The 26,670-nt window shown below is 40.3% G+C and overlaps 1 protein-coding gene and 1 pseudogene across 5 annotated transcripts in view; both read left to right on the forward strand.

The window, feature by feature from the left end:
- PIGU (phosphatidylinositol glycan anchor biosynthesis class U) overlaps positions 1–26,670 on the forward strand; it is a 127,409-nt gene that overhangs the window by 34,627 nt on the left and 66,112 nt on the right. For all 5 annotated transcript variants that reach the window (XM_060123977.1, XM_060123979.1, XM_060123976.1 and 2 more), the window contains one exon: positions 22,885–22,982. In XM_060123977.1, the coding sequence (XP_059979960.1) occupies positions 22,885–22,982 (98 nt within the window). The remainder of the gene's footprint in view (positions 1–22,884; positions 22,983–26,670) is intronic.
- LOC132504727 (heat shock cognate 71 kDa protein-like) lies at positions 10,917–13,015 on the forward strand (annotated as a pseudogene).

Raw genomic sequence — 26,670 nt, forward strand, 5'->3', positions numbered from 1 at the left:
TCTGTGAAATAGTCAGAACACAGACAACACTTATCAGTTGTTTGCCATATTATGGGCATGTGGTGCCCCCAAACAATTAAAAGAGTAACATCAAAGATCACAGATCACCGTAACAAACATAATAATAATGAAAAATTTTGAAATATTACAAGAATTACCAGAACATGACACAGAGACACAAAGTGAGCAAATGCTGTTGGAAAAATGGCTCTGATAGACTTACTTAATGCAGGGTTGCCACAGACCTTCAATTTGTAAAAAACACAATATCTGCAAAGTACAGTAAAACAAAGTAGGTCTGTAGTTTTTAAAAAAAATGTTAAGTACATCAAATAGTTTATTGGTTCCATTATTTTTCTGGAGATCTGCCTCACACATCTTTCATCCTGTACCAGTCTGTCCTGGTTGTTGTCTGGTCTTGATGCAAAGCTGTCATAGTGGAACTTTTCCTTATAATTCTCTTGTATTGTATCCCTTTCCTAGATTCCTTTTTTCGTTTACTGATTTTTTTCCTCGGTTTTGCTAAAGTACTTCCTCTAGTAGTTTTCTAAGAAAGGGTGTGTGAGATATGTATTTTGAATCATTCCACACATGAAAAAATGTGTTTTTCTAACTTAGCACCAGATTAATAGTTGGGGCAAGGTATAGAATTCTAGACTGGAAAAAATTTTCCTTCAGAATTTTGAAGGCATTGCTTCACTGTGTTCTAGCATCCCGGTTGCTGTTGGACAGTTTGAAGCCATTATACGTAACCTAATTTTTTCTTTGAAAGATTTAAGATCTTCTTTTTATCCTCAGTATTTTGAAATTTCATGATGCTATGTCTACTTGGTTCTTTTTTTCATTCATTACTGGGTACTTGGTAGGCCCTTTCAAAATAGAGACTAGTGTCCTTTAGTTCTAGAAGATATTCCAGTACTGTTTTTCAAATTCTCTCTCCTCTCTGTTTTCTCTGTCCTCTCATTTGGGGTGTCTATTGGATATTGGACTTTTTGGATTGATCTAATTTGTGTGTTTTATTTTCTATTGATTTAAGTTCTTTCTTGGTCTCCAGTTGTTTCTTTGAAGCATCATTATTATTTTATCACCATGATATCCTCTCTTATCTCTCTGAGTTTTCTTGGTTTTGTTTTCAGTTTCCATTTGTTCTAAGCATAATCTCTTTGTCATCCTGGATTCCCCCCCACCCTGCCTTTTTTTTCTGTTTGTCTTGGGCTCTGTCTTTCATATGGGTAGATTTTCTCTTATTTATGGTGATCCTTGGCTGTCTGCTTATTATTTAAGAATGTTAGAAGGATGGGGTATGTAGGGATAGTCACCTGGCTGCACATAGTTGAGGTGAGACCTGGGGTTCTGTCTGGTCTGTATACAAACGTTCAGCTTGATTCTCATCTCTGTAACTTACCCCCACCTGCCATAGTATCTGATAACCTTCAAGGTGCTGGATCTCTCAGAAGTTGTATGGGGTGAGTTGGCCTGATTTTTATTGGTATTCCTCTCTGCAGGCCATTGAGCTGTAATTTCTTCGATAATGCTCAGTCATTTATCCCTCTTCCTCCTGCTTTTAATGTTTCCACTATTATGTTAAAATTTATTTTGCTATAGTCTCTTCTGTTAATTTGTTATTTAAGACTATTTTTAATGCTTTATTGTCATTTTAGTGAGGTTATTGGAGGGAAAGATGATATACATGTGATTAATCTACCATTTTTCACTAGAAGTCTATTAGCATTGGAGGTATATATTTCCAGATTTTTCCCTCATTTTTCTTTTACACTTTTAAATATTGTATCGGTTAACTGTCATCACAAAAATGTTATTTGACAAACCACTCCAAAACTCAGTGGCTTAAAACAACAATACGCATTCACTTAGCTCATGTGTCTGTAAGTCAGATAGGTGTCAGCTGATCTAGGTTGAATGTGGCTAGGCAGTTTGTTGGTTTCATCGGGGCTCATTCATGCATTGGCAGCTGACTGTAGTTGGCTCATCTAGGCTGGGCTCTTCACCACATGTCTGTCATCCTCATGGACCAGGGGACTAATTTAGGCATATTCTTCTTATAGTGATGGCAGAGACACAACTGTGAGCAAGCCCAATCAGGCTTGAGCTTTTGAAGTTCTGGTTGTATCACATGTGCTTACATCACATTGATCAAAACAAAACATGGGTGATCTCAGGTGTGAGTATTTCCATCCTGTCCACAATGGGGGGGCACTGCAAAGTTATATGGCAAAGAGCCTGGACATAGGGAGGGGTTAAGAATTGGGGACAAAAATACAGTCTGCCACATGTCAGTAAACATTTAGTCTGTCATTTTTCATGGCTGTTTACTGTTCCGTTGTCTTGATGAATAAATAGAAATTCTTTAACCAACTTCTATTAAATATCTAGTTAATTTCCCAGTTTTCAGCTGTTTAAATAATACTATAATTTTCTTTCTTTTTTTTAATTTAAAAATTTTTTTGGCCTCATCATGTGGCTTCTGGGATCTTAGCTCCCCAACCAGGGATCGAACCCGGGCCACAGCAGTGAAAGTGCTGAGTCTTAACCACTGGACTGCCAGGGAATTCCCATACAGTTAATTTTCTAATGTAATTTCTAACAGTAATTGTCACACACATGTTCAATTATTTTCTTACTCTAAAGTCCTAGAAATAGAATTATTGTGTCACTGCGTGTATACCTTCTTTAGGATTTCTGAAATTTATCACTAAATTGCCTTCAAGAGTTTTACCAATGTGTACTCGGATAAGAAGTGTATGAGAGCTCTTATTTCCCTACATTATTGCTGAATAATTTGCACACTGAGGAAATAAAGACTCAAAAGTTGTACATAGGACCTTTTACTTAGAGTTTACTTATCTTTCCTAGGGTGGCACGTGGGAATGACTTAGGTCTTCATAAGACATTGCTTCTCTTGGAGTGGTTGTAGTTAGTCTTTCTGTAGGTCATTTAGTTTAACTTATTATCAGGTTACTTGAAATGACTCTTTGCTGTCTGTGAACATCCCCTGCCTCAGTTCCTGTTTCCAGAGTGTCCAGCTCAGGTAGACTCATTTATGAAGGTGCCTGGTGTCCATTAAAGTAAGGACTGTATGAGGCAGCCTGGCAGAAGGGATTGAGCACTGGCCTTTGGAAATGTCACCTTTAAAATGGCTGAGCACAGAGGTAGAAAGACTAAAGACATGCTCTCTGAGGTGTGTACAATAGAAGTCTCACACAAAAATGTAAAGTATGCCATTTTAAGAACATCTTTCAAAAGACCCTTTAAGTCAATGGAATGATTTTGTTTGGGGGAAAAAATGTAAAAAAGTTATATGTCACTCCTTTGCAGCCACATTGTTTTGGTTCCACAGAAAAAAAATTTTTTTATTATGTCACTCTAGATTTCTGTCAAATGAATTTTATGAACATTTTTGTAATATTGTATGCACAATTTTGTTTTAATTTTATTACTTGTTTCGTATGAATCATGAATGACATTAGTCACATTTGTTAATTTCTTTACATCAAAATTTAAGTTTTTAAAATTTTAGGAGTAGTTCAAGTACGTGGTAAAAATAAAAGAAATTCAAACATATGAAATGAGAAGTAAAAGTCTTTTATCATCCCACCCCACCCCACCTCCACTTCCATTCCTCAGGTATGTTTGTCATGGGGTCCTAGGCCTTCCCTTTTGCTGGACACTTAAGTTATTTTCCATTGTTGGCAGCTGTAAGTAGAGACCGTCGCAAGTAACATTTCTAATCTGTTAAAATATTTGAAGAATTCTATTTTAGTTAGGTCTCTGAACTATTCTCTTTGAATATATTAGTAATCCCTATTAGCAGTATATACAAAGTTCAGTTATAAAATCTGCAGGTCATATTTCTGTATTTCACATTTGTACCACATAATTAGATATTTAATAAAATTTGTGAAGGAATAATTCACTCTTTAAAGAAGAAAACAGTTGGGAGATTTCACAAAAGAAGGGATCTAAATGACTAAAAACTATGAAAAAATATTCAACTCCTTAGATAACTAATAAAGAAAAGCAAATTGAAATAACAAAGAAGTGGTTTTTTATTCCCTTTCAAATTGGCAAAGATTTTAGAAGATAATTCTCAGTTCTGGCAAAGTGCTATCAAACTGGCATTTTCCCACATGGCAAGTTGACTTATAAATTAGTACAGCCCTCTTGGGAAGCAGTTTGGCAGTAGTTCAAGTGTTTGTTCTTTTGATTTATGAATTTTAATTTTGATAACCTATCCTAAAGTAGTGCAGAATTACAGACCAAGCTTTATGATGCTAAGTCATTAATTGCAGGATTATTTATAATGATTAGAAAAATTGGAAAATACTTCAAAGTAGAGAGAGAAATGGCTAAGTAAAACATGGTTTGCCCATGTAATTAAAGAAAATACAGTTTACCCATGCACACGATATTTGAAAATAATTGTAAATTATGTGAGGATACATTTATTTTTTAAAAGCTGAATACAAAATTGTATATTTTAATAAAGTATAATCTCAACTATGTTAAAACTACAACACAAATAGAAATAGATTCCAAAAGAGTAATACTTGTTTCTGCAGAGTAAGTTAGTAATTTTTATTTCCTCCTCATATCTGTTTTTTCCCAAAGTTTCTTCAATGAGCACATAATTTAAAATAAATTGATTGATAAGAAGATAGGGACAGTGGAAGTAAACTATGTACCTCTCTCCCCAGACTTCCGTGGAGCAGGTGCCCCCACAGAAGGGAGTGGCCTCATTTGCTTTGTCCCCTTGACTCCTTCTACTTGCCCTCCTTTGACTTTCTTTGTGGCAGCCCAGGGTTGCCTGGGACACGCTGAGAGCCACAGGCCAGGAGAAAGCCCAGGCCATTGTATTGTGATGTCCTTGTTGGGGTGTTGGCCAGGAAACTCAAATCTGTGGGCAAGATTGATTTGTTTAGTGGAGCAGCTTGGGTTTTACTTCAAAGGTTGGGGCTTTGGTGAAGGAGCTACTTAAAATACTCCATCCCTCTGAAGTCATCTTCATTAGGCTTTCAAAAGGAAAACAAACAGGTGTTAATAGGTACTCCTGCTTATTCACTGTTGGTGTTTGTCAACAATGAGATGCTCCATACTAGAAATTCTTGAGGTTTGCCGCCCAAGGACCCTTCCGATTCTCCTTATTCCACCAAAAGAGACCTGAGTGACAGGGCTTGCTTCCCAAGGAAAAAGAAGAATCAGTACTATCAGAGGTGGTTCAGAGTAAGAGCTCAGGCTGCTGTGATGTCAGACAGATGTCAATGAAAAAATGTTACCTGCAAAATCAGTAAACAAATGTGTCACAGCCCTCAAGCCATCACATTACAGCTGCCCCTATGATGAGCCCCGAGGGAACTCAGGATAGAAACAGGATGCTCCCCATCTAGAGGTCAGCCACTGCAGCCACCCCCGAAGGTGCACCCTGAGGAGACTCAGGATGAGAAAGCACAGGCCCAGATAGCTGAGGTGCATATCAAAGGAATGATTTCAGAGAGCCCAGACGCTTGCATCTTCCCATACATAGAAAAGCGCTAAATTCCTTAACTTGAGATACCTGGTTTTCTCTAATTAACAGTAATCTTTTGATGTTCCAACTACATGGTCTTTGTTGCAAAAACTACTATATATCTTGGCTCCTCTCTTACGTCTTTGGAAGCAGTCTCTCAGAGCTATCTGAGATGCTGTGTCCCAGGCTTAAGTCCTCAGTTTTGTCCGCCACATAAAACATAACTCTCAACTTTTAGGTTGTGCATTTTTTTTTCAGTCGACACAGATCTGATAGCTAATTCTAGTTCTAGCACTTCCTGGCATTATCACTTTAAGCAAGTCACTTAACTGTTTAGGACCTCAGTTTCCTTGTCTATAACATGGGGACTGAAACAGTCCCTACTGCATAGAGTAAATGTAAAGAATGAATGAGATGAGGAGGAAAAAAAATGAATGAGATGGTGCATGTGAAACACTTAGCATAGTGTGGGAGCATGAACTAGATGCTCAATAAATGGTGGTGCTGATTGTTACTCTTGATAATATTAAAAGATCCCTCAGGACTTCCTCTTGGGAGAACACCAGAATCACAACTAACTGCTGAACAATTATTGACAGGAAAACACTGGAACTCACCAAAAAAGATACCACATGTCCAATGACACAGGAGAAGCCACAATGAGATGGTAGGAGGGGTGCAATCACAATAAAATCAAATCCCATTACCACTGGGTGGGTGACTCACAAACTGGAGAACAATTATAGCACAGAAGTCCACACACTGGAGTGAAGGTTCTGAGCCCCATGTCAGGCTTCCCAACCTGGGGGTCTGGCAATGGGAGGAGGAATTCCCAGAGAATCAGACTTTGAAGGCTAGCAGGATTTGATTGCAGGACTTTGACAGGACTGGGGGAAATAGAGACTCCACTCTTGGAGGGCACACAAAAGAGTGTGCACATCAGGACCTAGGGGGAAGGAGCAGTGACCCCGCTGGAAACTGAACCAGACCTACCTGCTAGTGTTGGAGGGTCTCCTGCAGAGGCAGGGTCGGCTGTGACTCACCATGGGGACAGGGACACTGGCAGCAGAAGCTCAGGGAAGTAATCCTTGGCGTAAGCCCTCCCAGAGTCCACCATTAGTTCCACCAAAGACCCTGTAGGCACCAGTGCTGGGTCGCCTCAGGCCAAACAACAAGCATGGAGGGAACTCAGCCCCACCCATCAGCAGACAGGCAGATTAAAGTTTTACTGAACTCTGCCCACCAGAGCAACACCCAGCTCTACCCACCACCAGTCCCTCCCATCGGGAAGCTTGCACAAGCCTCTTAGATAGCCTCATCCACCAGAGGGCAGACAGCAGAAGCAAGAAGAATTACAGTCCTGCAGCCTGTGGAATGAAAACCACATTCACAGAAAGATAGACAAAGTGAAAAGGCCAAGGACTATGTACCAGATGAAGGAAGAAGATAAAACCCCAGAAAAACAACTAGATGAAGTGGAGATAGGCAACCTTCCAGAAAAAGAGTTCAGAATAATGATAGTGGAGATGATCCAGAACCTTGGGAAAAGAATGGAGGTAAAGATCAGAAGATGCAAGAAATCTTTAAAAAAGACCTAGAAGAATTAAAGAACAGAGATGAACAATACAATAACTGAAATGAAAAATACACTAGAAGGAATCAATAGCAGAATAACTGAGGCAGAAGAACAGATAAGCGACCTGTAAGACAAAATGGTGGAAATCACTGCTATGGAACAGAATAAAGAAAAAAGACTGAAAAGAAATGAAGACAGCCTAAGAGACCTCTGGGACAACATTAAACGCAACAACATTCGCATTATAGGGGTTCCAGAAGGAGAACAGAGAGAGAAAGGACCCGAGAGAATATTTGAAGAGACTATAGTCGAAAACTTCCCTAACATGGGAAAGGAAATACCCACCCAAGTCCAGGAAGTACAGAGAGTCCCAGGCAGGATAAACCCAAGGAGAAATACGCTGAGACACGTAGTAATCAAGTTGAGAAAAATTAAAGACAAAGAAACATTATTAAAAGCAACAAGGGAAAAACGACAAGTAACATACAATGGAACTCCCATAAGGTTAACAGCTGATTTCTCAGCAGAAATTCTACAAGCCAGAAGGGAGTGGCACAATATATTTAAAGTGATGAAAGGGAAGAACCTACAAACAAGAATACTCTACCCAGCAAGGATTTCATTCAGATTTGATGGAGAAATCAAAAGCTTTACAGACAAGCAAAAGCTAAGAAAATTCACCACCAAACCAACTCTACAACAAATGCTAAAGGAACTTCTGTAAGTGGGAAACACAAGAGAAGAAAAAGGGCCTACAGAGGGCTTCCCTGGTGGCGCAGTGGTTGAGAGTCTGCCTGCCGATGCAGGGGACACGGGTTCGTGCCCCGGTCCGGGAAGATCCCACATGCCGCGGAGCAGCTGGGCCCGTGAGCCATGGCCGCTAAACCTGCGCGTCTGGAGCCTGTGCTCCACAACAGGAGAGGCCACAACAGGAGAGGCCCATGTACCGCAAAAAAAAAAAAAAAAAAGTGCCTACGGAAACAAACCCAAAACAATTAAGAAAATGGTAACAGGAACATACATGTCAATAATTACCTTAAATGTGAATGGATTAAATGTTCCAACCAGAAGACACAGGCTGGCTGAATGGATACAAAAACAAGACCCATATATATGCTGTCTACAAGAGACCCACTTCAGACCTAGGGACACATACAGACTGAAAGTGAGGGGATGGAAAAAGATATTCCATGCAAGTGGAAATCAAAAGAAAGCTGGAGTGGCAAAACTCTTATCAGATAGAATAGACTTTAAAATAAAGAATGTTACAAGAGACAAGGAAGGATAAAACATAATGATCAAGGGATCAGTCCAAGAACAAGGGCTTACCGGGTGGTGCAGTGGTTAGGAATATGCCTGCCAGTGCAGGGGACACGGGTTCAGACCCTGGTCCAGGAAGATCCCATGTGCCACAGAGCAGTGAAGCCCATGAGCCACAACTACTAAGCCTGCACTCTATTGCCTGCGAGCCACAACTACTACTGACTCGTGCACCTAGAGCCCATGCTCCACAACAAGAGAAGCCACTGCAGTGAGAAGCCTGTGCACTGCAAGGAAGAGTAACCCCTGCTCACTGCAGCTAGAGAAAGCCTGCATGCAGTAATGAAGACCCAACACAGCCAAAAATAAATAATAAATTTATAAAAAATATACAAGAAGAAGATATAACAATTATAAATATATATGCACCCAACACAGGAGCACCTCAATACATAAGGCAAATGCTAACAGCTATAAAAGAGGAAATCAACAGTAACACAATAGTTACTGTTGTAATTATCGTAATAGTGGGGGGCTTTAGCACTTCACTTACACCAATGGACAGATCGTTCAGACAGAAAATTAATAAGGAAACACAAGCTTTAAATGACACAATAGACCAGATAGATTTAACTGATATTTATAGGACATTCCATCCAAAAACAGCAGATTACACTTTCTTCTCAAGTGCACACGGAACATTCTCCAGGATACATCACATCTTGGGTCACAAATCAAGCCTCAGTAAATTTAAGAAAATTGAAATCATATCAAGCATATTTTCCAACCACAACGCTATGGTTTATTAGAAATAAATTACAGGGAAAAAACCATAAAAAACACAAACACATGGAGGCTAAACAACACAGTACTAAATAACCAAGAGATCACTGAAGAAATCAAAGCGGAAATAAAAAAATACCTAGAGACAAATGACAACGAAAACACAACAATCCAAAACCTATGGGATGCAGCAAAAGCAGTTCTAAGAGGGAAGTTTATAGCAATACAATCCTACCTCAGGAAACAAGAAAAATCTCAAATAAACAGTCTAACCTTACACCTAAGGGAACTAGAGAAAGAAGAACAAACAAAACCCAAAGTTAGCAGAAGGAAATAAATCATAAAGATCAGAGCAGAAATAAATGATGTAGAAACAAAACAATAGCAAAGATCAATAAAACTAAAAGCTGGTTCTTTGAGAAGAGAAACAAAATTGATAAACCATTAGCCAGACTCATCAAGAAAAAGAGGGAGAGGACTCAAATCAATAAAATTAGAAATGAAAAAGGAGAAGTTACAACAGACACAGCAGAAATACAAAGGCATCCTAAGAGACGACTACAAGCAACTCTATGCCAATAAAATGGACAACCTGGAAGAAATGGACAAATTCTTATCACCTTCCAAGACTGAATCGGGAAGAAATAGAAAATATGAACAGAACACTCACAAGTAATGAAATTGAAACTATGGTTAAAAATCTTCCAACAAACAAAAGTCCAGGACCAGATGGCTTCACAGGTGAATTCTATCAAACATTTAGAGAAGAGCTAACACCCATCCTTCTAAACTCTTCCCAAAAATTGCAGAGGAAGGAACACTCCCAAACTCATATTATGAGGCCACCATCACCCTGATAGCAAAACCAGACAAAGATACTACAAAAAAAGAAAATTTCAGACCAATATCACTGATGAATATAGATGCAAAATCTTCAACAGAATACTAGCAAACAGAATCCAACAGCACATTAAAAGGATCATATACTATGATCAAGTGGGATTCATCCCAGAGATTCAAGGATTCTTCAATATATGCAAGTCAATCAATGTGATATACCATATTAACAAATTGAAGAATAAAAACCATATGATCATCTCAATAGATGCAGAAAAAGCTTTTGACAAAATTCAGCATCCATTTATGATAAAAACTCTGCAGAAAGGGCATAGAGGGAACCTACCTCAGCATAATAAAGGCCTTATATGACAAACCCACTGCAAACATCATTCTCAATGATGAAAAACTGAAAGCGTTTCCTCTAAGATCAGGAACAAGACAAGGATGTCCACTCTAGCCACTCTTATTCAACATAGTTTTGGAAGTCCTAGCCATGGCAATCAGAGAAGAAGAAGAAATAAGAGGAATACAAATTGGAAAAGAAGAATTAAAACTGTCACTGTTTCAGATGAAATGATACTATACGTAGACAATCCTAAAGATGCCACTAGAAAACTACTAGAGCTAATCAATGAATTTGGTAAAGCCGCAGGATACAAAATTAATGCACAGAAATCTCTTGCATTCCTATACACTAACAACAAAAGATCAAAAAGAGAAATTAAGGTAACAATCCCATTCACCGTTGCAACAAAAAGAATAAAATACCTAGGAATAAACCTACCTAAGGAGGTAAAAAACCTGTACTCAGAAAACTATAAGACACTGATGAAAGAAATCAAAGAAGACACAATCAGGTCTCATTGAACACGGCAGCAGCTTTCCAGATTGCTGTTTTCTCCTCCAGGGGACCCGGGCCTGCGCTCAGCAGCCATGTCTAAGGGACCTGCAGTTGGCATTGATCTTGCACCACCTTTTCTTGTGTGGGTACCTTCCAGCATGGAAAGTTGGAAATAATTGCCAGTGATCAGGGGAACTGAACTACCCCAAGCTATGTCGCCTTTACTGATACCAAATTATTGATTGGTGATGCTGCAAAGAACCAAGTTGCAAGAATCCCACCAACATGGGTTTTGATGCCAAACGCCTCATTGGACGAAGATTTGATGATCTGTTGTCCAGCCTGATATGAAGCATTGGCCCTTTATAGTGGTGAATGATGCAGGCAGGCCTAAGGTTCAAGTAGAATACAAGGGAGAGACAAAAAGTTTCTATCCAGAGGAGGTGTCATCCATGGTTTTGACAAAGATGAAGGAAATAGCAGAAGCCCTACCTTGGGAAGACTGTTACTAATGCTGTTGTCACAGTACCTGCTTACTTTAATGATTCTCAGCGTCAGGCTACCAAAGATGCTGGAACTATTGCTGGGCTCAATGTACTTAGAATCATCAACGAGCCAACTGCTGCTGCTGTTGCCTATGACTTAGACAAAAAGATTGGAGCAGAAAGAAATGTGCTGATCTTTGATTTAGGTGGTGGCACTTTTGATGTGTCAGTCCTCACTACTGAGGATGGAATCTTTGAGGTGAAGTCTACAGCTGGAGATACCCACTTAGGTGGAGAAGACTTTGACAACTGGATGGTCAACCATTTTATTGCAGAGTTCAAGTGCAAGCACAAGAAGGGCATCAGTGAGAACAAGAAGGCTGTCTGTTGCCTTCGTATTGCTTGTGAGCATGCTAAGTGCACTTTCTCTTCCAGCACCCAGGCCACTATTGAGATTGATTCCCTTTATGAAGGAATCAACTTCTATACCTCAATTACCTGTGCCTGATTTGAAGAACTGAATGCTGACCTGTTCCGTGGCACACTGGACCCTGTGGAGAAAGCCCTTCAGGATGCCAAGCTAGACAATTCTCAGATCCATGATATTGTCCTCGTGGGTAGTTCAACCCGCATCCCCAAGAATCAGAAACTTCTACAGGACTTCTTCAGTGGGAAAGAACTGAATAAGAGCATCAACCCTGATGAGGCTGTTGCTTATGGTGCAGCTGTCCAGGCAGCCATTTTATCTGGAGACAAATCTGAAAATGTTCAAGACTTGCTGCTGTTGGATGTCACTCCTCTTTCCCTTGGAATTGAAACTGCTGGTGGAGTCATGACTGTCCTCAAGAGCAACACCACCATTCCCACCAAGCAGACGCAGACCTTCACAACCTACTTGGACAACCAGCCCGGTATTCATTCAGGTTTATGAAGGTGAGCATGCCATGACCAAGGATAACAACCTGCTTGGCACGTTTGAACTCACAGGCGTACCTCCTGCCCCCTGTGGTGTTCCTCAGATTGAAGTCACTTTTGATATTGATGCCAATGGCATCCTCAATGTCTGCTGTGCATAAGAGCACAGGAAAAGAGAACAAGATTACCATCACTAATGACAAGGGCTGTTTGAGCAAGGAAGACATTGAATGCATGGTTCAGGAAGCAGAGAAGTACAAAGCTGAAGATGAGAAGCAGCGGGATGAGTTGTCTTCGAAGGATTCTCTTGAATCCTGTGCTTTCAACATGAAAGCTACTGTTGACAATGAGAAACTTCAAGGCAAGATTAATGATGAGGACAAACAGAAGATTCTTGATAAGTGTAATGAAATAATCAACTGGCTTGATAAGAACCAGACTGCAGAGAAAAAAGAACTGGAACATCAGCAGAAGGAGTTAGAAAAAGTCTGCAACCCCATCATTACCAAGCTGTACCAGAGCTCAGGAGGAATGCCCGGGGGCTTCCCTGGTGGTGGAGCTCCTTCATCTGCTGGTGCCTCCTCTGGGCCCACCATTGAAGAGGTTGATTAAGCCAACCTAGCATAGATTTAGCATTGTTCCACAAAACATTGAAGGACCCAAATTTGTAGCAAATTCCATGGCAGTTTTAAAGTTGAGCTGCTGTAATAAACTCGGCATTCTTGATACTTGAACATGGAATATGTGCACAGGGAAAGGAAATAACACTGCACTTTACAAGCACTGTATTGTAAGTGGAAAATGCAATGTCAAATAAAACAGTATTTAAAATTGGCACCATAAAAAAAAAAGATGACACAAACAGATGTAGAGATATACCATGTTCTTGGATTGGAACAATCAATATTGTGAAAATGACTGTACTACTCAAAGCAATCTACAGAGTCAATGCAATCCCTATCAAATTACCAGTGGCAGTTTTTACAGAACTAGAACAAAAAATCTTGAAATTTGTATGGAGACACAGAAGACCCTGAATAGCCAAAGCAATCCTGAGGGAAAAAAACAGACTGGAGGAATCAGACTCCCTGACTTCAGACTCTACTACAAAGCTACAGTAATCAAGACAATATGGTACTGGCACAAAAACAGAAATATAGGTCAAATGGAACAGGATAGAAAGCCCAGAGATAAACCCACACACCTATGGTCAACTAATCTATGACAAAGGAGGCAAGGATATACAATGGAGAAAAGACAGTCTTTTCAATAAGTGGTGCTGGGAAAACTGGACAGCTACATGTAAAATAATGAAATTAGAACACCATACACAAAAATAAACTCAAAATGGATTAAAGACCTAAATGTAAGACCGGACACTTATAAAACTCTTAGAGGAAAACATAGGAAGAACACTCTTTGACTTGACATAAATCACAGCAAGATCTTTTTTGATCCACCTCCTAGAGTAATGGAAATAAAAACAAAAATAAACAAATGGGACCTAATGAAGCTTAAAAGCTTTTGCATAGCAAAGGAAACTAAACAAGATGAAAAGACAGCCCTCAGAATGGGAGAAAATATTTGCAAACGAAGCAACGGACAAAGGATCAATCTCCAAAATATATAAACAGCTCATGCAGCTCAATATAAAAAACAAGCAACCCAATCAGAAAATGGGCAGAAGAACTAAATAGACATTTCTCCAAGGAAGACATACAGATGGCCAAGAGGCACATGAAAAGCTTCTCAACATCACTAATTATTAGAGAAATGCAAATCAAAGCTACAATGAGGTATCACCTCACACCAGTTAGAATGGGCATCTTCAGAAAATCTACAAACAACAAATGCTGGAGAGGGTGTGCAGAAAAGGGAACCCCCTTGCACTCTTGGTGGGAATGTAAATTGATACAGCCACTGTGGAGAACAGTATGGAGGTTCCTTAAAAAACTAAAAACAGAATTACCATATGACCCAGCAATCCTACTACTGGGCATATACCCAGAGAAAAATATAATTCATCAAGACACATGCACCCCAATGTTCATTGCAGCACTATTTACAATAGGCAAGTCATGGAAGCAACTTAAATGCCCATCGACAGATGAATGGATAAAGAAGGTGTGGTACATATATACAATGGAATATTGCCATAAAAAGGAATAAAATTGGGTCATTTGTAGAGATGTAGATGGACTTACAGACTGTCATTCAGAGTGAAGTAAGTCAGAAAGAGAAAAACAAATATCATATATTAACACATATATGTGGAACCTAGAAAAATGGTACAGATGAACCGGTTTGCAAGGCAGAAATAGAGACACAGATGTAGAGAACAAATGTATGGACACCAAGGGTGGAAAGCAGGTGGTGGGGAGTGGTGGTGGGATGAATTGGGAGATTGGGATTGACATATATACACTAATATGTATAAAATAGATAACTAATAAGAATGTGCTGTATAAAATAAAATAAATAAAAGATCCCTCAGAATTGACAGGGTCTTCCTGAGCTTTCTGGTTTTTTTGTTTTTTTTAAAAATTTATCTATTTAATTTATTTATTTTGGCTGCATTGGGTCTTCGTTGCTGCGTGCGGGCTTTCTCTAGTTACAATGAGCAGGGACTACTCTTAAGTGCGGTGTGCGGGCTTCAGTAGTTTTGGCACATGGGCTCAGTAGTTGTGACACGTGGGCCCTAGAGCGCAGGCTCTTTAGTTGTGGCTCATGGGCTTAGTTGCTCCGCGACATGTGGGATTTTTCTGGACCAGGGGGCTCAAACCCGTGTCCCCTGCATTGGCAGGTAGATTCTTAAGCACTGCGCCACCAGGGAAGCCCCTTCCTGAGTTTTCTGGAGAAAACTGGGAGAAGGTTAAAATGAGAGGTTCTCTTCCTGGAGCCCAGCCCTGGAAGAACATGGCAGAGTGATGAACCTGAGCTCTGATGAGCCCATCACTTCTATATGAGGTTCCTCTGCGATAAATGAGGCCTTACCCATGAAGAGGGTCTTAGAGGACCCAAAGGCCCAAGGACCCTAGGACGAAGCAGCCTGGGGTTTTGTCAGATCAACCCAAAACCTGCTGGTTCTAGTTACCTGTGCTGTAGCCTCAGGCAAATCACACAGCCTCTAGAGCTTCAGTTTGATTCCAGAGATAAGATCTGCCTCACGGATTAGTAGAGGAATAAATAAGAAACACAGAATGTTTAGCATGATTCCTTAGCAAAACCCGCTCAACAAATAGTTGCTCTGCTTATTGTGATTTTTATGGTACAGCCATAGATTGAGAATCAAGAAGGTAGCATAGTGCTGCAGTTACAGATTGGGGGCTCTGGAATGAGACTGTCTGGTTTCAAATTCTATCACCATTCACTGGTTTTGTGACCCTGAGCAAATAAAGTCTCTGTCCTTCAGTTTACTTATCTGTGAAATGGGGATAGTAATTTTATCCGCTCCATGGAGTTACTGGAAGGACTAAATGACTTAATACATGTAAAATGCTTATAGTCATGGCTGGAACAGCGTATGTGCTCAGAGAATTGTCATCATCATCATCACTGATGTGGATGGACTACTCTGAGAAAGACTGTGCTGTTGAAAGAACACTTGGCAAGGAGTATAGAACACTGGGCCAGGCCCTAGCCCCTCCTCCTGCCCAGTAGTCTTGCTTGCTCTCAGGCCCTAGTGCAACTTCCTCTTCTGAGTGTCCTGGGAGACCTCAGCCCTTTTGACCACATTCCTATCTGTCCTACTGCCAGTTCTGGTACAGGTCACTGTCTGTGACCCAGTCTCTGCTCATTCTACTTGAATTCCTTATCTTGAACCAGTTTCCATAGCTCCACCTCATCTACATTCCTCCTCTGTCCTGTAGTTCTGCCACCCACCCAGGCCCAAGTCACTTCAAGGTGCAGTCCCTGGAGGCAGAGTGTTACCCCAGGTCTTGCCCAGGCTTGTGGCTGCCATGTTGACACCAAAAAAGAGTTGGAAGACATATTCAAAGCTAGATTGGATAGATAATGAAATTCCCTGATACTGTAGCCAGTGCACATATACATTTGACTGATTTACTTTAGTATTCTTATGATAAGGCCAAAGACTAGAGCTTGTACAGGAAATCTAGTGACTGGGTATCTGGGCCATTCTAGCAGATAAATGGTAGATTATATCTTTTTTTGGTAAAATTCACAGTCTTCTTGGTATAGTTCCTCCTGGTTAGATGAGCAGGATGCCCTAGCTCTTGCCCAAATGAGGCTGCCACTTCAGACATTATTTGAGATGTCATGTCTAGGCTTGTAGACATGTGTTTGATTGACTGTGCAAGCTAAGCCTTCCCCGATGTGACCCCTACCTACCTGCTTGCTGAGACTTTTTAGATTATAACTTTTTTGTTGAAGTATAACACAAACAGAAAAGTGCACAAATCATTAGTGTACAATTCAATGAATTTTCACAAAATGATGAGTAACCAACACTCACATTAAGAAACAGGGATGTTACCAACATCCACAAAAACCCCTTTTTCACCCTCTTCCAGTCACTCCTTCCAACTCTGTTTTTGCCATGTTGAGCTAATTATAGTCTCTGCTCCTCCACCCCCAGCACACCATTCTTTGCCTCGCCTTCCTGCCTGTGCACATGCTCTTCCCTTGGACTGCCGGCCTCATCTACTCATTGTTCAAAACTCAGTTGTCAGCTTCCCCTGATGCGCTCCGAATACTTCCTTTGTACTTTCCTCCCATATTTTGTCATTGTTTACTGGGAGCTCCCTGAGGACAGAGACTGTCTGAGTCACCAGTCTCCCGCACCCAGCACGGCTTGGCATAGGGCAGACACTCCAGAAATGTTGGCGTGTTGCATGGTTCATCTAAAATATCTGAAGACACCTTTTACTTTTTTCTTCCCTGACCCTGCCCCAAGCACATAGCCTCCTCCTGCCTTCCTAACCCATTCTTCTTGCCTCTTCTAGTTTTTTTAAAAAAACGTGTCAGCCCTGTCTGAGTCTCTTGTGTGCCTCCATCCTCCCCCTCACTTTTGCTCAGACTGTACATGTGCCCCATCCACACCTGCCCCAGCATCCCACACACCAGGCTCCTGACTGTTGCAGCACCACTTTTCTGCCCCCAGACCAGAGGCCTCAGCCATCCGATAGTTTACTCCACATTCTCTGTGCTGGCTCCCTACCACAAGTCCTCAACTGCTATGCTGCAGGCTCTGTTTTATTCAAGAGTCAGACTTATCTTGTGCTTTTCCCATGTTTCATTACTCTGTGTTTTTTGTTTCAATTATTTTTAAAAATAACTTTATTGGAGTATAATCGCTTTAAAATGTTGTGTTAGTTTCTGCTGTACAACAAAGTGAATCAGCTATATGTATACATATATCCCCATATCCCCTCCCTCTTGAGCCTCCCTCCTGCCCTCCCTATCCCACCTGTCTAGGTTGTCACAAAGTACTCTGTTTTATACTTCATAAGTTTTCCTTCCTCAAGAACATTGGTTTCAACCAGAGTTATGATGGTGATCGTTTCACAAGATGTACACATAGCAAATCATTATGTGTACACCTGAAACTTATATAATGTTATGTGTCAGTTATATCTCAATTTTTAAAAAAAGAACATTGGTTTCTTACTTGGATTTTTAAAAAGGATTTCACATGTATCACTGAATGATATTCATTCATTCATTCATCATGTGTGCCAGGCACTGTGGTAGGTGCTAGAGATTCTAAGTTGAGAGGTTTATTGCCTTTGAGAAACTCACAGACAAATGGGGAGAGAGAGGAACATTAGCAGATTATTAGAAGACAGTGTCAGTATTGAATGAGAGCATTGAATGAATTAAGAAAATGGGCACTAGAATCAGCTCAGTAATCCCATTACTTAATGTGATACATTACTTAGCCCTTCTGTTTCTGTGCCTTGGTTTCTTCACCTATAGAGCTTTCACATACAGAAGATAGGCGCCCGGCACCTAGTAAGTGATCAACAAATGTTAACTATAATCTATTATTAGCTTCTCTGCTTAGGCCTCATAGAGGAAATAACATTTCACTGGTCACTGAAGGATGGGTCTCTACTAGAAGGAGGGCAGGAAAGGACAGCTAAGAATAGCCTGATAACAGACACAGAGGAATGAAAACGCATGATGTTTTCAGAAATTGGGGAATGATCCAGTGTAGCTGGAGGACAGCGGATGTGTAGGAGATGCTGAGAGATGAAGCTGGAGAAATAAGACCAAGATAGTGAAGGGTCTTGTTTGCTGCTGGAGTTTGGACATAATCTGATAGATGAAATAGAACCCTCAGAAGTCTTTAAAGAGGGGCTTGAATCAATCTAAACTGTCTTTTTTTTTTTTAGTAAAGTTTTATTCACATACAGCTTGCACGTTTGTTTACATGTTGTCTGGCTGCTTTTGCACAAGGTCAGAGTAAGTAGTTTAAACTGTGTTTTAGAAGGATCCTTCCAGCACATCTGTGGAGGATGGACTGGATGGGAGGGAGGCGGGGAGACCATTGAGGAGGAGAAGGAAGGGGCTGCTGAAAACTCCTGGTGAGAAACGGTGAGAGTGAGAACTGCAGTGATGGATGTTTCAGAGGTGGGTCAACAGGGCATGGTGACTAGTGGAAGGCGTGTGAGAGTGGGAGGGGCGTTGAATAGCTGAGGTGTCTGGGGAGATGCTGATGCCACTTACTGGTAGACTAGCAGAAGGAACAGATTTTTCCTTCCTAATGATTTCATCCAAGGACGGAAGCCTGCTTCTTCCTGACCTTGGGAGCAAGTATTCTAAAACTCACAAATCCATTTTTTAGCTAGGAGCTGTTTCTTCTCTCTTGGACCTTGTAAATGGTTAGCTGCTCCAGACAAGTAATTACTGATCTCAGGCAATTAGGGCAGGAAGTGGCTGTGTTTATTTCACTCCCTGGTGTCTCCTGGGGGAGAAAGAGGTGAAAGTCATGTGTTTGTTTCTACCACATTTGTAAGAATGGATGGAACTGGAACATCATCCTTCCTCTGTTAACAGACACATGGGCCTCTTCTCACTCCCACCACCACCAATCTCTGTAGAAAACAGTGTTGAATTTAAAAGTTCTTTCCAGCTTTTCCCCTCTCTTTGCTGGTTTCCCCTAAAATATCATTCAACTTTGTGGCCCAGCCAAGGAATTCTGAGTCCACCCTAGATGTTGGGCTCCAGAATAGCACCTTTCCCACCACTGCCATCTCCCTGTCTCAGAGTTGACCTAGTTCTGGTTCGATGTGTGTGGGGACCTCTGCTGTTAGCACAGCTTGGCTGGGCATGATCTGTCCCTGCTCAGTCATATTTACAAGTACCCTGGATACAGAACATCATGTTGGCACTAACCAACGTGATGAAATAGCCCATCCCATAGAGTTCTGTCCTTGGTCTTTTACTTCCAGCTTCCTCCTTTCTCTGCCTTCCTTCCACTTTCTTTCAACCAGGAATTGTTTCTAGCTGGTGAGTTTCCTTGGTTTGAGGGATGGAGGACTCAAAGTTCTTTTCTCTCCACTTACTTTTCTATGAAGTATTCACATTCATAACCCTCCCTCTTCCAGGGTGGCTCTTAGATGTTTCAAGTACAGATCTTCCTTGACTTATGATGGGTTTCTGTCCCAGTAAACCCCTTGTAGGTTGAAAATATCCTAAGTTAGAACTACATTGATTACACCTCACCTACTGAACATCAGAGCTTAGCTTAGCCTAGCCTACCTTAAGTGTGCCCAGAACACTTACATTAGCCTACAGTTGGGCAAAATCATCTAATACAAAGCCTATTTTATAATAAAGTGCTGAATATTTCGTGTAATTTATTGAATCTGTACTAAGAGTGAAAAACAGAATAGTTATATGGGTACAGAATGGTTGTAAGTGTATCAGTTGTTTAACCTCGTGATCGAGTGGCTGACTGCAAGCTGCGGCTGCAGCTGCCCAGCATCACGAGAGAATATGTATTGCATACCGCTAGCTTGGGGAAAAAAATGAAAATTCAAAATTAGAAGTATGGTTTCTACGGAATGCATATTCCGTAGCATCAATGCTACGGAATTGTAGCATCAATGCTAATTTGATTTGCATCATCAAATCTAAAAATCGTTAAGTCAAACCACTGTATATACACCACTTTGGTGGGCAGAAAAGTCCTATGGAACATCTGCTTCTGTTTGTCTCGGGAGCTGGGTTGGGAGAGGGTAAAATTCCCTGGACTGTGTGGAGTGAATAATTCCTTCTTTTATGAAACACTATTGAGAAGATGTCTATTGTTTTCAGTAAAAGTTGACCCCACACTAATAAGAGTGACCATGAGCACTGTTACTTGATGAAATATTATCATTATAGATACCAGCCTTGGACCATCAATTGAACTCTACTGATTTCTGGGCCACTCTAAAATCTCTGTTGTAAACTGGGTTTCTCTAGCCTTGATTTTAGGGTATTCTGTTGTCTTAAACCATCTGAAAGGGAATAGCTACTTGTTGTTTTTTTTTTTTTAAATATTTTTTTCTTACATCCATCTAGTTTTTTTTTAATTGTAGTTGATTTACAATGTTGTATTAGTTTCTGCTGTAGAGCAAAGTGATTCAGTTATACATATGTATATATCCTTTTTCATATTCTTTTCCATTATGGTTTACTACATGATATTGAATATAGTTCCCTGTACTATACAGTAGGACCTTGTTGTTTATCTATTTTATGTATAGTAGTTTGTGTCTGATAATCCCAAACTCCTAACTTATCCCTCTGCCACCCCCCTTTCCCCTTTGGTAACTGTAAGTTTGTTTTCTATGTCTGTGAGTTGTGTCATATTTTAGATTCCACACATAAGTGATATCATATGGTATTTGTCCTTCTCTTTCTGACTCACTTCACTTAGTATGATAATCTCTTGGTTTATCCATGTTGCTTCAAATGGCATTATTTCATTCTTTTTTATGGCTGAGTAGTATTCCATTGTGTATGTATGCCACATTTTCTTTATCCATTTATCTGTTGGTGGACATTTAGGTTGTTTCCATGTCTTGGCACTATTACGTAGCAGCACTATTACATAGCAACACTATTGTAAATAGTGCTGCTATGAACATGGGGTGCATATATCTTTTTGAATTACAGTTTTCTCCAGATATATGCCCAAGAGTGGGATTACTGGATTATATAGCAACTCTATTTTTTAGTTTTTTAAGGAGCCTACATACGGTTTTCTAGTGGCTGTACCAACTTACATTCCCACCAGTAGTGTAAGAGGCTTCCCTTTTCTCCACACCCTCTCCAACATTTGTTATTTGTAGACTCTTTAATGATGGCCCTTCTGACCAGTGTGAGGTGGTACCTCATTGTAGTTTTGATTTGCATTTCTCTAATAATTAGCAGTGTTGAGCATCTTTTCATGTGCCTATTGGCCATCTGTATGTCTTCTTTGCAGAAATGTCTGTTTAGGTCTTTTGCCCATTTTTTGATTGGGTTGTTTGTTTTTTTGTTATTGAGTTGTGTGAGCTGTTCGTACAATATATTTTGGAAATTAATCCCTTGTCAGTCACATTGCTTGCAAATATTTTCTCCCAGTCCATGGGTTGTCTTTTTGTTTTGTTTACGGTTTCCTTTGCTGTGCAAAAGCTTCTAAGTTTGATTAGGTCCCATTTGTTTATTTTTGCTTTTATTTCTATTGCCTTGGGAGACAAGATATCAGTTTTTTTCTTATGACAAAAACAAAGCATGTTTATTATAGGAAGTTTAGCAAATACAGAGAAACAATAATGAAAAATCATCCATAATTCCAACCACCCAGAGAAAAACACTGTGAAATCTGTGGCCTAGCCTTTTAGTTTAGGTGGTTTTTTTTTGGCCGCACCATGAATCTGTGGGATCTGAGTTCGCCGACCAGGGATCGAACCTGGGCCCTCAGCAGTGAAAGAGCAGAGTCTTAACCACTGGACCGCCAGGGAATTCCCACCTTTTAGTTTTTCTAAAAATGTATTTATTCATTTTTTTAAAAAGGGGTTATAGTATGTATCTCTTTTATGATCTTCAATTAATAGATTGTGATAAACATCTTTCCTTGTCATTGAAAATTATAGCATCATGTTTAATAATTCTACAGTGGTCCATTTTATGTAGGGAATAGGGACATTATTAATAAAAATTAATATATTTTAATTTGAAAAAATAATAAACATATGGCCTGAAGAGAGTACATAAGGAAGGGATGTTATAAAAATAGTGATGGGGTGTTGCAACAAACAAAAGCATACGTTTCACAGCTCTGAATGACATAAGCAATAATTGTAGGCTTAATCAATTGGTAAGTTAAATAGGACATGGACGTTAACAGACTTGATTCCTTTATTCATCTTCGGGCTGAAGTTTTGTAAAATCTTTCTGGATCTGAAAATTTTACAAGAAATATACCTGTGGTATCTCAGGTTGCTAAAGGTAAGTGGTTTTGACTTCCTTGGTTTCCTTTCATCAGAAATCAAGCCAAGATCCTTCCACTCCTGTGAGTTTGCTATTAGCATCTTATGCACCAGGAGATACTCGACAGGTGATTATTTGAGCAATTATGGAAAGTTTCTTGTTTTGGGGAGTTGCTGAATCTAATCCTAATTGATGTGGCTGGATTATTCCATATATTTATTTCTTTTTACAGGTAGTGCCTTCCTCAGTGCTATCTTTCTTGCCTTAGCAACATACCAGTCTCTTTACCCACTCACCTTGTTTGTCCCAGGACTCCTCTATCTCCTCCAGGTAAGCACTTGCTGGTCAGAAGCCAACACTCAGGTGACATTTAATACGTGGCCTGTTCCCTGCTTAGGAGAGAGAAGGGCAAGGCACAATAAAGGCAATAGGACTGGGTCCCCAGTTCACATTTGCTTGCTTCTACTTGAAAACACAAAGAAACTTGACTAACTTTAAACAAAGTGGACCTAATGATCATTACGTTCTAATTATACATATCATTGCAAATGTGTCAGTGCGTTTCATTTTCATGTTTGTAATTGGGATCTACCAACCATCTTGCATTCTCCTTTTTTTACCTAATATTCACAGATCTTTCTCTGAGCCCATTTAACTATTTTGTGTAACCACACTCACCTCGTAAAGTTCTTGCATGGATGAAATGTAGTGGGTGCACCTCTTGCAATGTTTGGACCATAGTGGGTGATCAGTAGTTTTTTTTTTTTTTTTTTTTTGCTGTACGCGGGCCTCTCACTGCTGTGGCCTCCCCCGCCGCGGAGCACAGGCTCCGGACACGCAGGCTCAGCGGCCACGGCTCACGGGCCCAGCCGCTCCGCGGCATGCGGGATCCTCCCAGACCAGGGCACGAACCCGTGTACCCTGCATCGGCAGGCGGACTCCCAACCACTGCGCCACCAGGGAAGCCCTGTGATCAGTAGTTTAATTGAAGAATACAAACTGCTGACATTTACTGAGAACATACTACATGTCAGTCACTATGCTGAACACTCTATAGGCATCTTCTCATTTCAACCTCAGAAGAACTTTATGGGGTAGGTCATATTATTAGCCATATAATAATCTAGTATTAGCTATATTAGACACATGAATTGCAACTGGAATGTAGGGTGGTTTAGTCACTTGCCTGAGGTCACACAGCCAGCAAGTGACTGCCAAGAGGTGAGCTTGGGTAGTCCGACGCGAGAGCCTGCTCTCTAACCTTAATGTCTTTTCTACTCAAATAAGAATACACACATCTCCTCAAGAGCAAGTAACTGCTTGCAGGTGCTGCATGGTCCAAATCCATTCTTAGAAGAGAAACATTTCTTGAAAGCGTATGGAGGGCAATGCCAGGATTCAAACCAAGAAATATCTGCTTTCAGAACCCTTGTTCTTAATTATAAACACTGTTGCTGAAACTGAGTGTATACCTCCACTTATTGAAATAGACCATGTACTTGTCATCTTAAGTGACTTCATGTATCTTTGTGTTGATGTTGATGTACACAATGATACGTGTTTAGCTTGATCTTTCTCCTATTTGGGGAATTTGAGATGTGCCCTAGTTGTCATTAATACAAATAGTATAGACATTTGTTTTTAAGTTATTTCCTTAAGGTGTGTTCCTCCAGCTGAATCATTGGATCCAAAGGTGTGAGAAGTTTTATAGTTCTTATGAGGCAAGACCAGAGTGTTCACCAGAAAGCGGGAGCCAATTTGCAGTGCCGCCCACCATCAGTGTCTGAAGTGAAGTGAACCACTTCCTCCCAGGTCGCCAGCACTGGCTTTTCAAATTCAGTTTATGATCGCTAATTTAATAGATGTACCATCATACTGTGAAGTTATTTTACTTTGATTTTCTTTTTAGATTCTTGTTGAATGCAAACATTTTCCCACGTAACAATATGCTGTTGGTATTTTCTTTCTGGCTTCATATTTACAGTTAATTCTTTAGAAAGTCTGAGCACCAAGAAGAATGCATGCAACCAAATTTTTGTGCAACTATTTATTAAATACATACTATAAAAATATGTTTACTCATACACATGAACTGACCAAAAAATTTTAAACTGTTTGTTAAGCCAAATACTACCTTAAGTAAAATAGCTTTTGTTTAAAACTCAAGGAAATTTCCTCCTGACAACAATGGACAGCACAACTGAGTCATGAAATCAAGCAGCTCAACCAGTCACTTTATTCAGTCCCTCCCTCTGCCAATATGTACTGAGCATCCCAAGTCCAGTATGCTAGACACTATGGTAGACTCTGCAGATAAAAAGCAACTGAAGGTTATGGAGCTGGGAGTGCTGCAGGAAGACTGCTCTGGCAGCAGCCTTTGTCATGGAGTGTAGTGAGGGGGAGCTGAGGTTGGGAAAGGTTAGGCCACTGTATTAGATGGAGTCAGAGGGCTTGGTCGGGGGCCCAGACCAGTGTCAGGGAAAATGGAGAGATGAGGGACTAGATGCAGAATTTTAGGGAGTAGAATTGGCTTTGCTGGCAGCCGTATATATGTGGTGAACAGGACTGGAAAGAGTGAGATGAACTTCAGGACCCATTTATGTAAAAATTTCAATCCCAGCCCATACTATATTTACATATTTTTATATAAGTATATGAAGTGGCCTTGAAAGGCAGTAGGGCCTTGTGAGTCATGGTAGTGTATTTGGAAAGTCAATCCAGTCACATCCAGGAAATAAACCCACTTGTTTAAATATGAGGGAGGGAACAGAAGAGGAAATTATCTTTAGGTGTGAGCTTCTCACAGAGACCCATAGGCTCCGAGGAGAGAAACTAGAACTAATGGGTGGGAACTATAAGGAGCCCAGTATGAGGCGGTCCTGGGATAGCATAGGGTGCCTCAAGTGAGGTGAGTTCCCTGTGGGTCAGAGTGTTTAGGCCACATACCGAATTGCCACATATTGGGGAGTTGTAGCAAAGCTGTGAGCATCAGCATGGGTAGCTAGACCTGATAGTCTTAAAATTCCTTTCATTCCCCAAATTGAATTGGATTTGATAACCACAAGGAAGTGATACGTCTGCTCTTGCCGTTGTATTTTTCTCAGAGTTTTCCGAGCCCTCTGTAGGCATATACATCCCTCTAGGAAAGGTTATGTAATGTACATAAGAGCACAGGCTTGACTGGGACATCTTAAGATGGAAAGCAAAGTAGTCTTAAAGACTAATGGTACTATATCAAAAGAACAATGGAACCAGCCCAAAGGGGCTTCTACTGGCTAAATTTAGTATATTCTGAGCATCAAAAGAATAATTACTGCAAGTAATTGTAAAACACCGAGTAAATAAGAGTCTGTGTGTCCATAGTGATGCTCAGAAAAGGGGCAAGGAGAGAAAAAATGCATGTGCCATCATTAGATATGGCTATTTTTATCAATTTCTTGCTCTGAAAATCAATACTTAAATGGAAAGAACTAAGCAGTTACCCTTTCTTTTTATTTTTTATTTATTTATTTTTTAAATTTTATTTATTTATTTGGTTGTGCCGGGTCTTAGTTGCTGCAGGTGGGCTCCTTAGTTGTGGCACACAGGCTCATTAGTTGTGGCATGCGAACTCTTAGTGATGGCATGCATGTGGAATCTAGTTCCCTGGCCAGGGATCGAACCTGGGCCCCCTGCATTGGGAGCGCTGAGTCTTAACCGCTGAGCCACCAGGGAAGTCCCATACCCTTTCTTTTTCAAAGGAGCTATAATTCTTCCCTAGCTAATGAAGGAAAGTTCTTTACAGAAAATTTCCAGCTTATAACTGTAGAAGGAAGGATAGAATAGTAAATCATCAGTGAAATTATTAAATCTAGCAAAGATCATCATTGGACGCTAAAGTCATTAGATGAAAGATTTTTGGAGAACAGAATATTTGCATTTACATGGTGCCAAAATAGTACCCCCCTCCCACCTCTAAATTATTTGCTAATAGCAACGGGAAAAGTAAATCTTTACAAAGGAGTGCTCTGGCAGTCAC

The sequence above is a fragment of the Lagenorhynchus albirostris genome, chromosome 15 (genome assembly GCF_949774975.1).
Source record: "Lagenorhynchus albirostris chromosome 15, mLagAlb1.1, whole genome shotgun sequence".
Taxonomy (NCBI): domain Eukaryota; kingdom Metazoa; phylum Chordata; class Mammalia; order Artiodactyla; family Delphinidae; genus Lagenorhynchus; species Lagenorhynchus albirostris.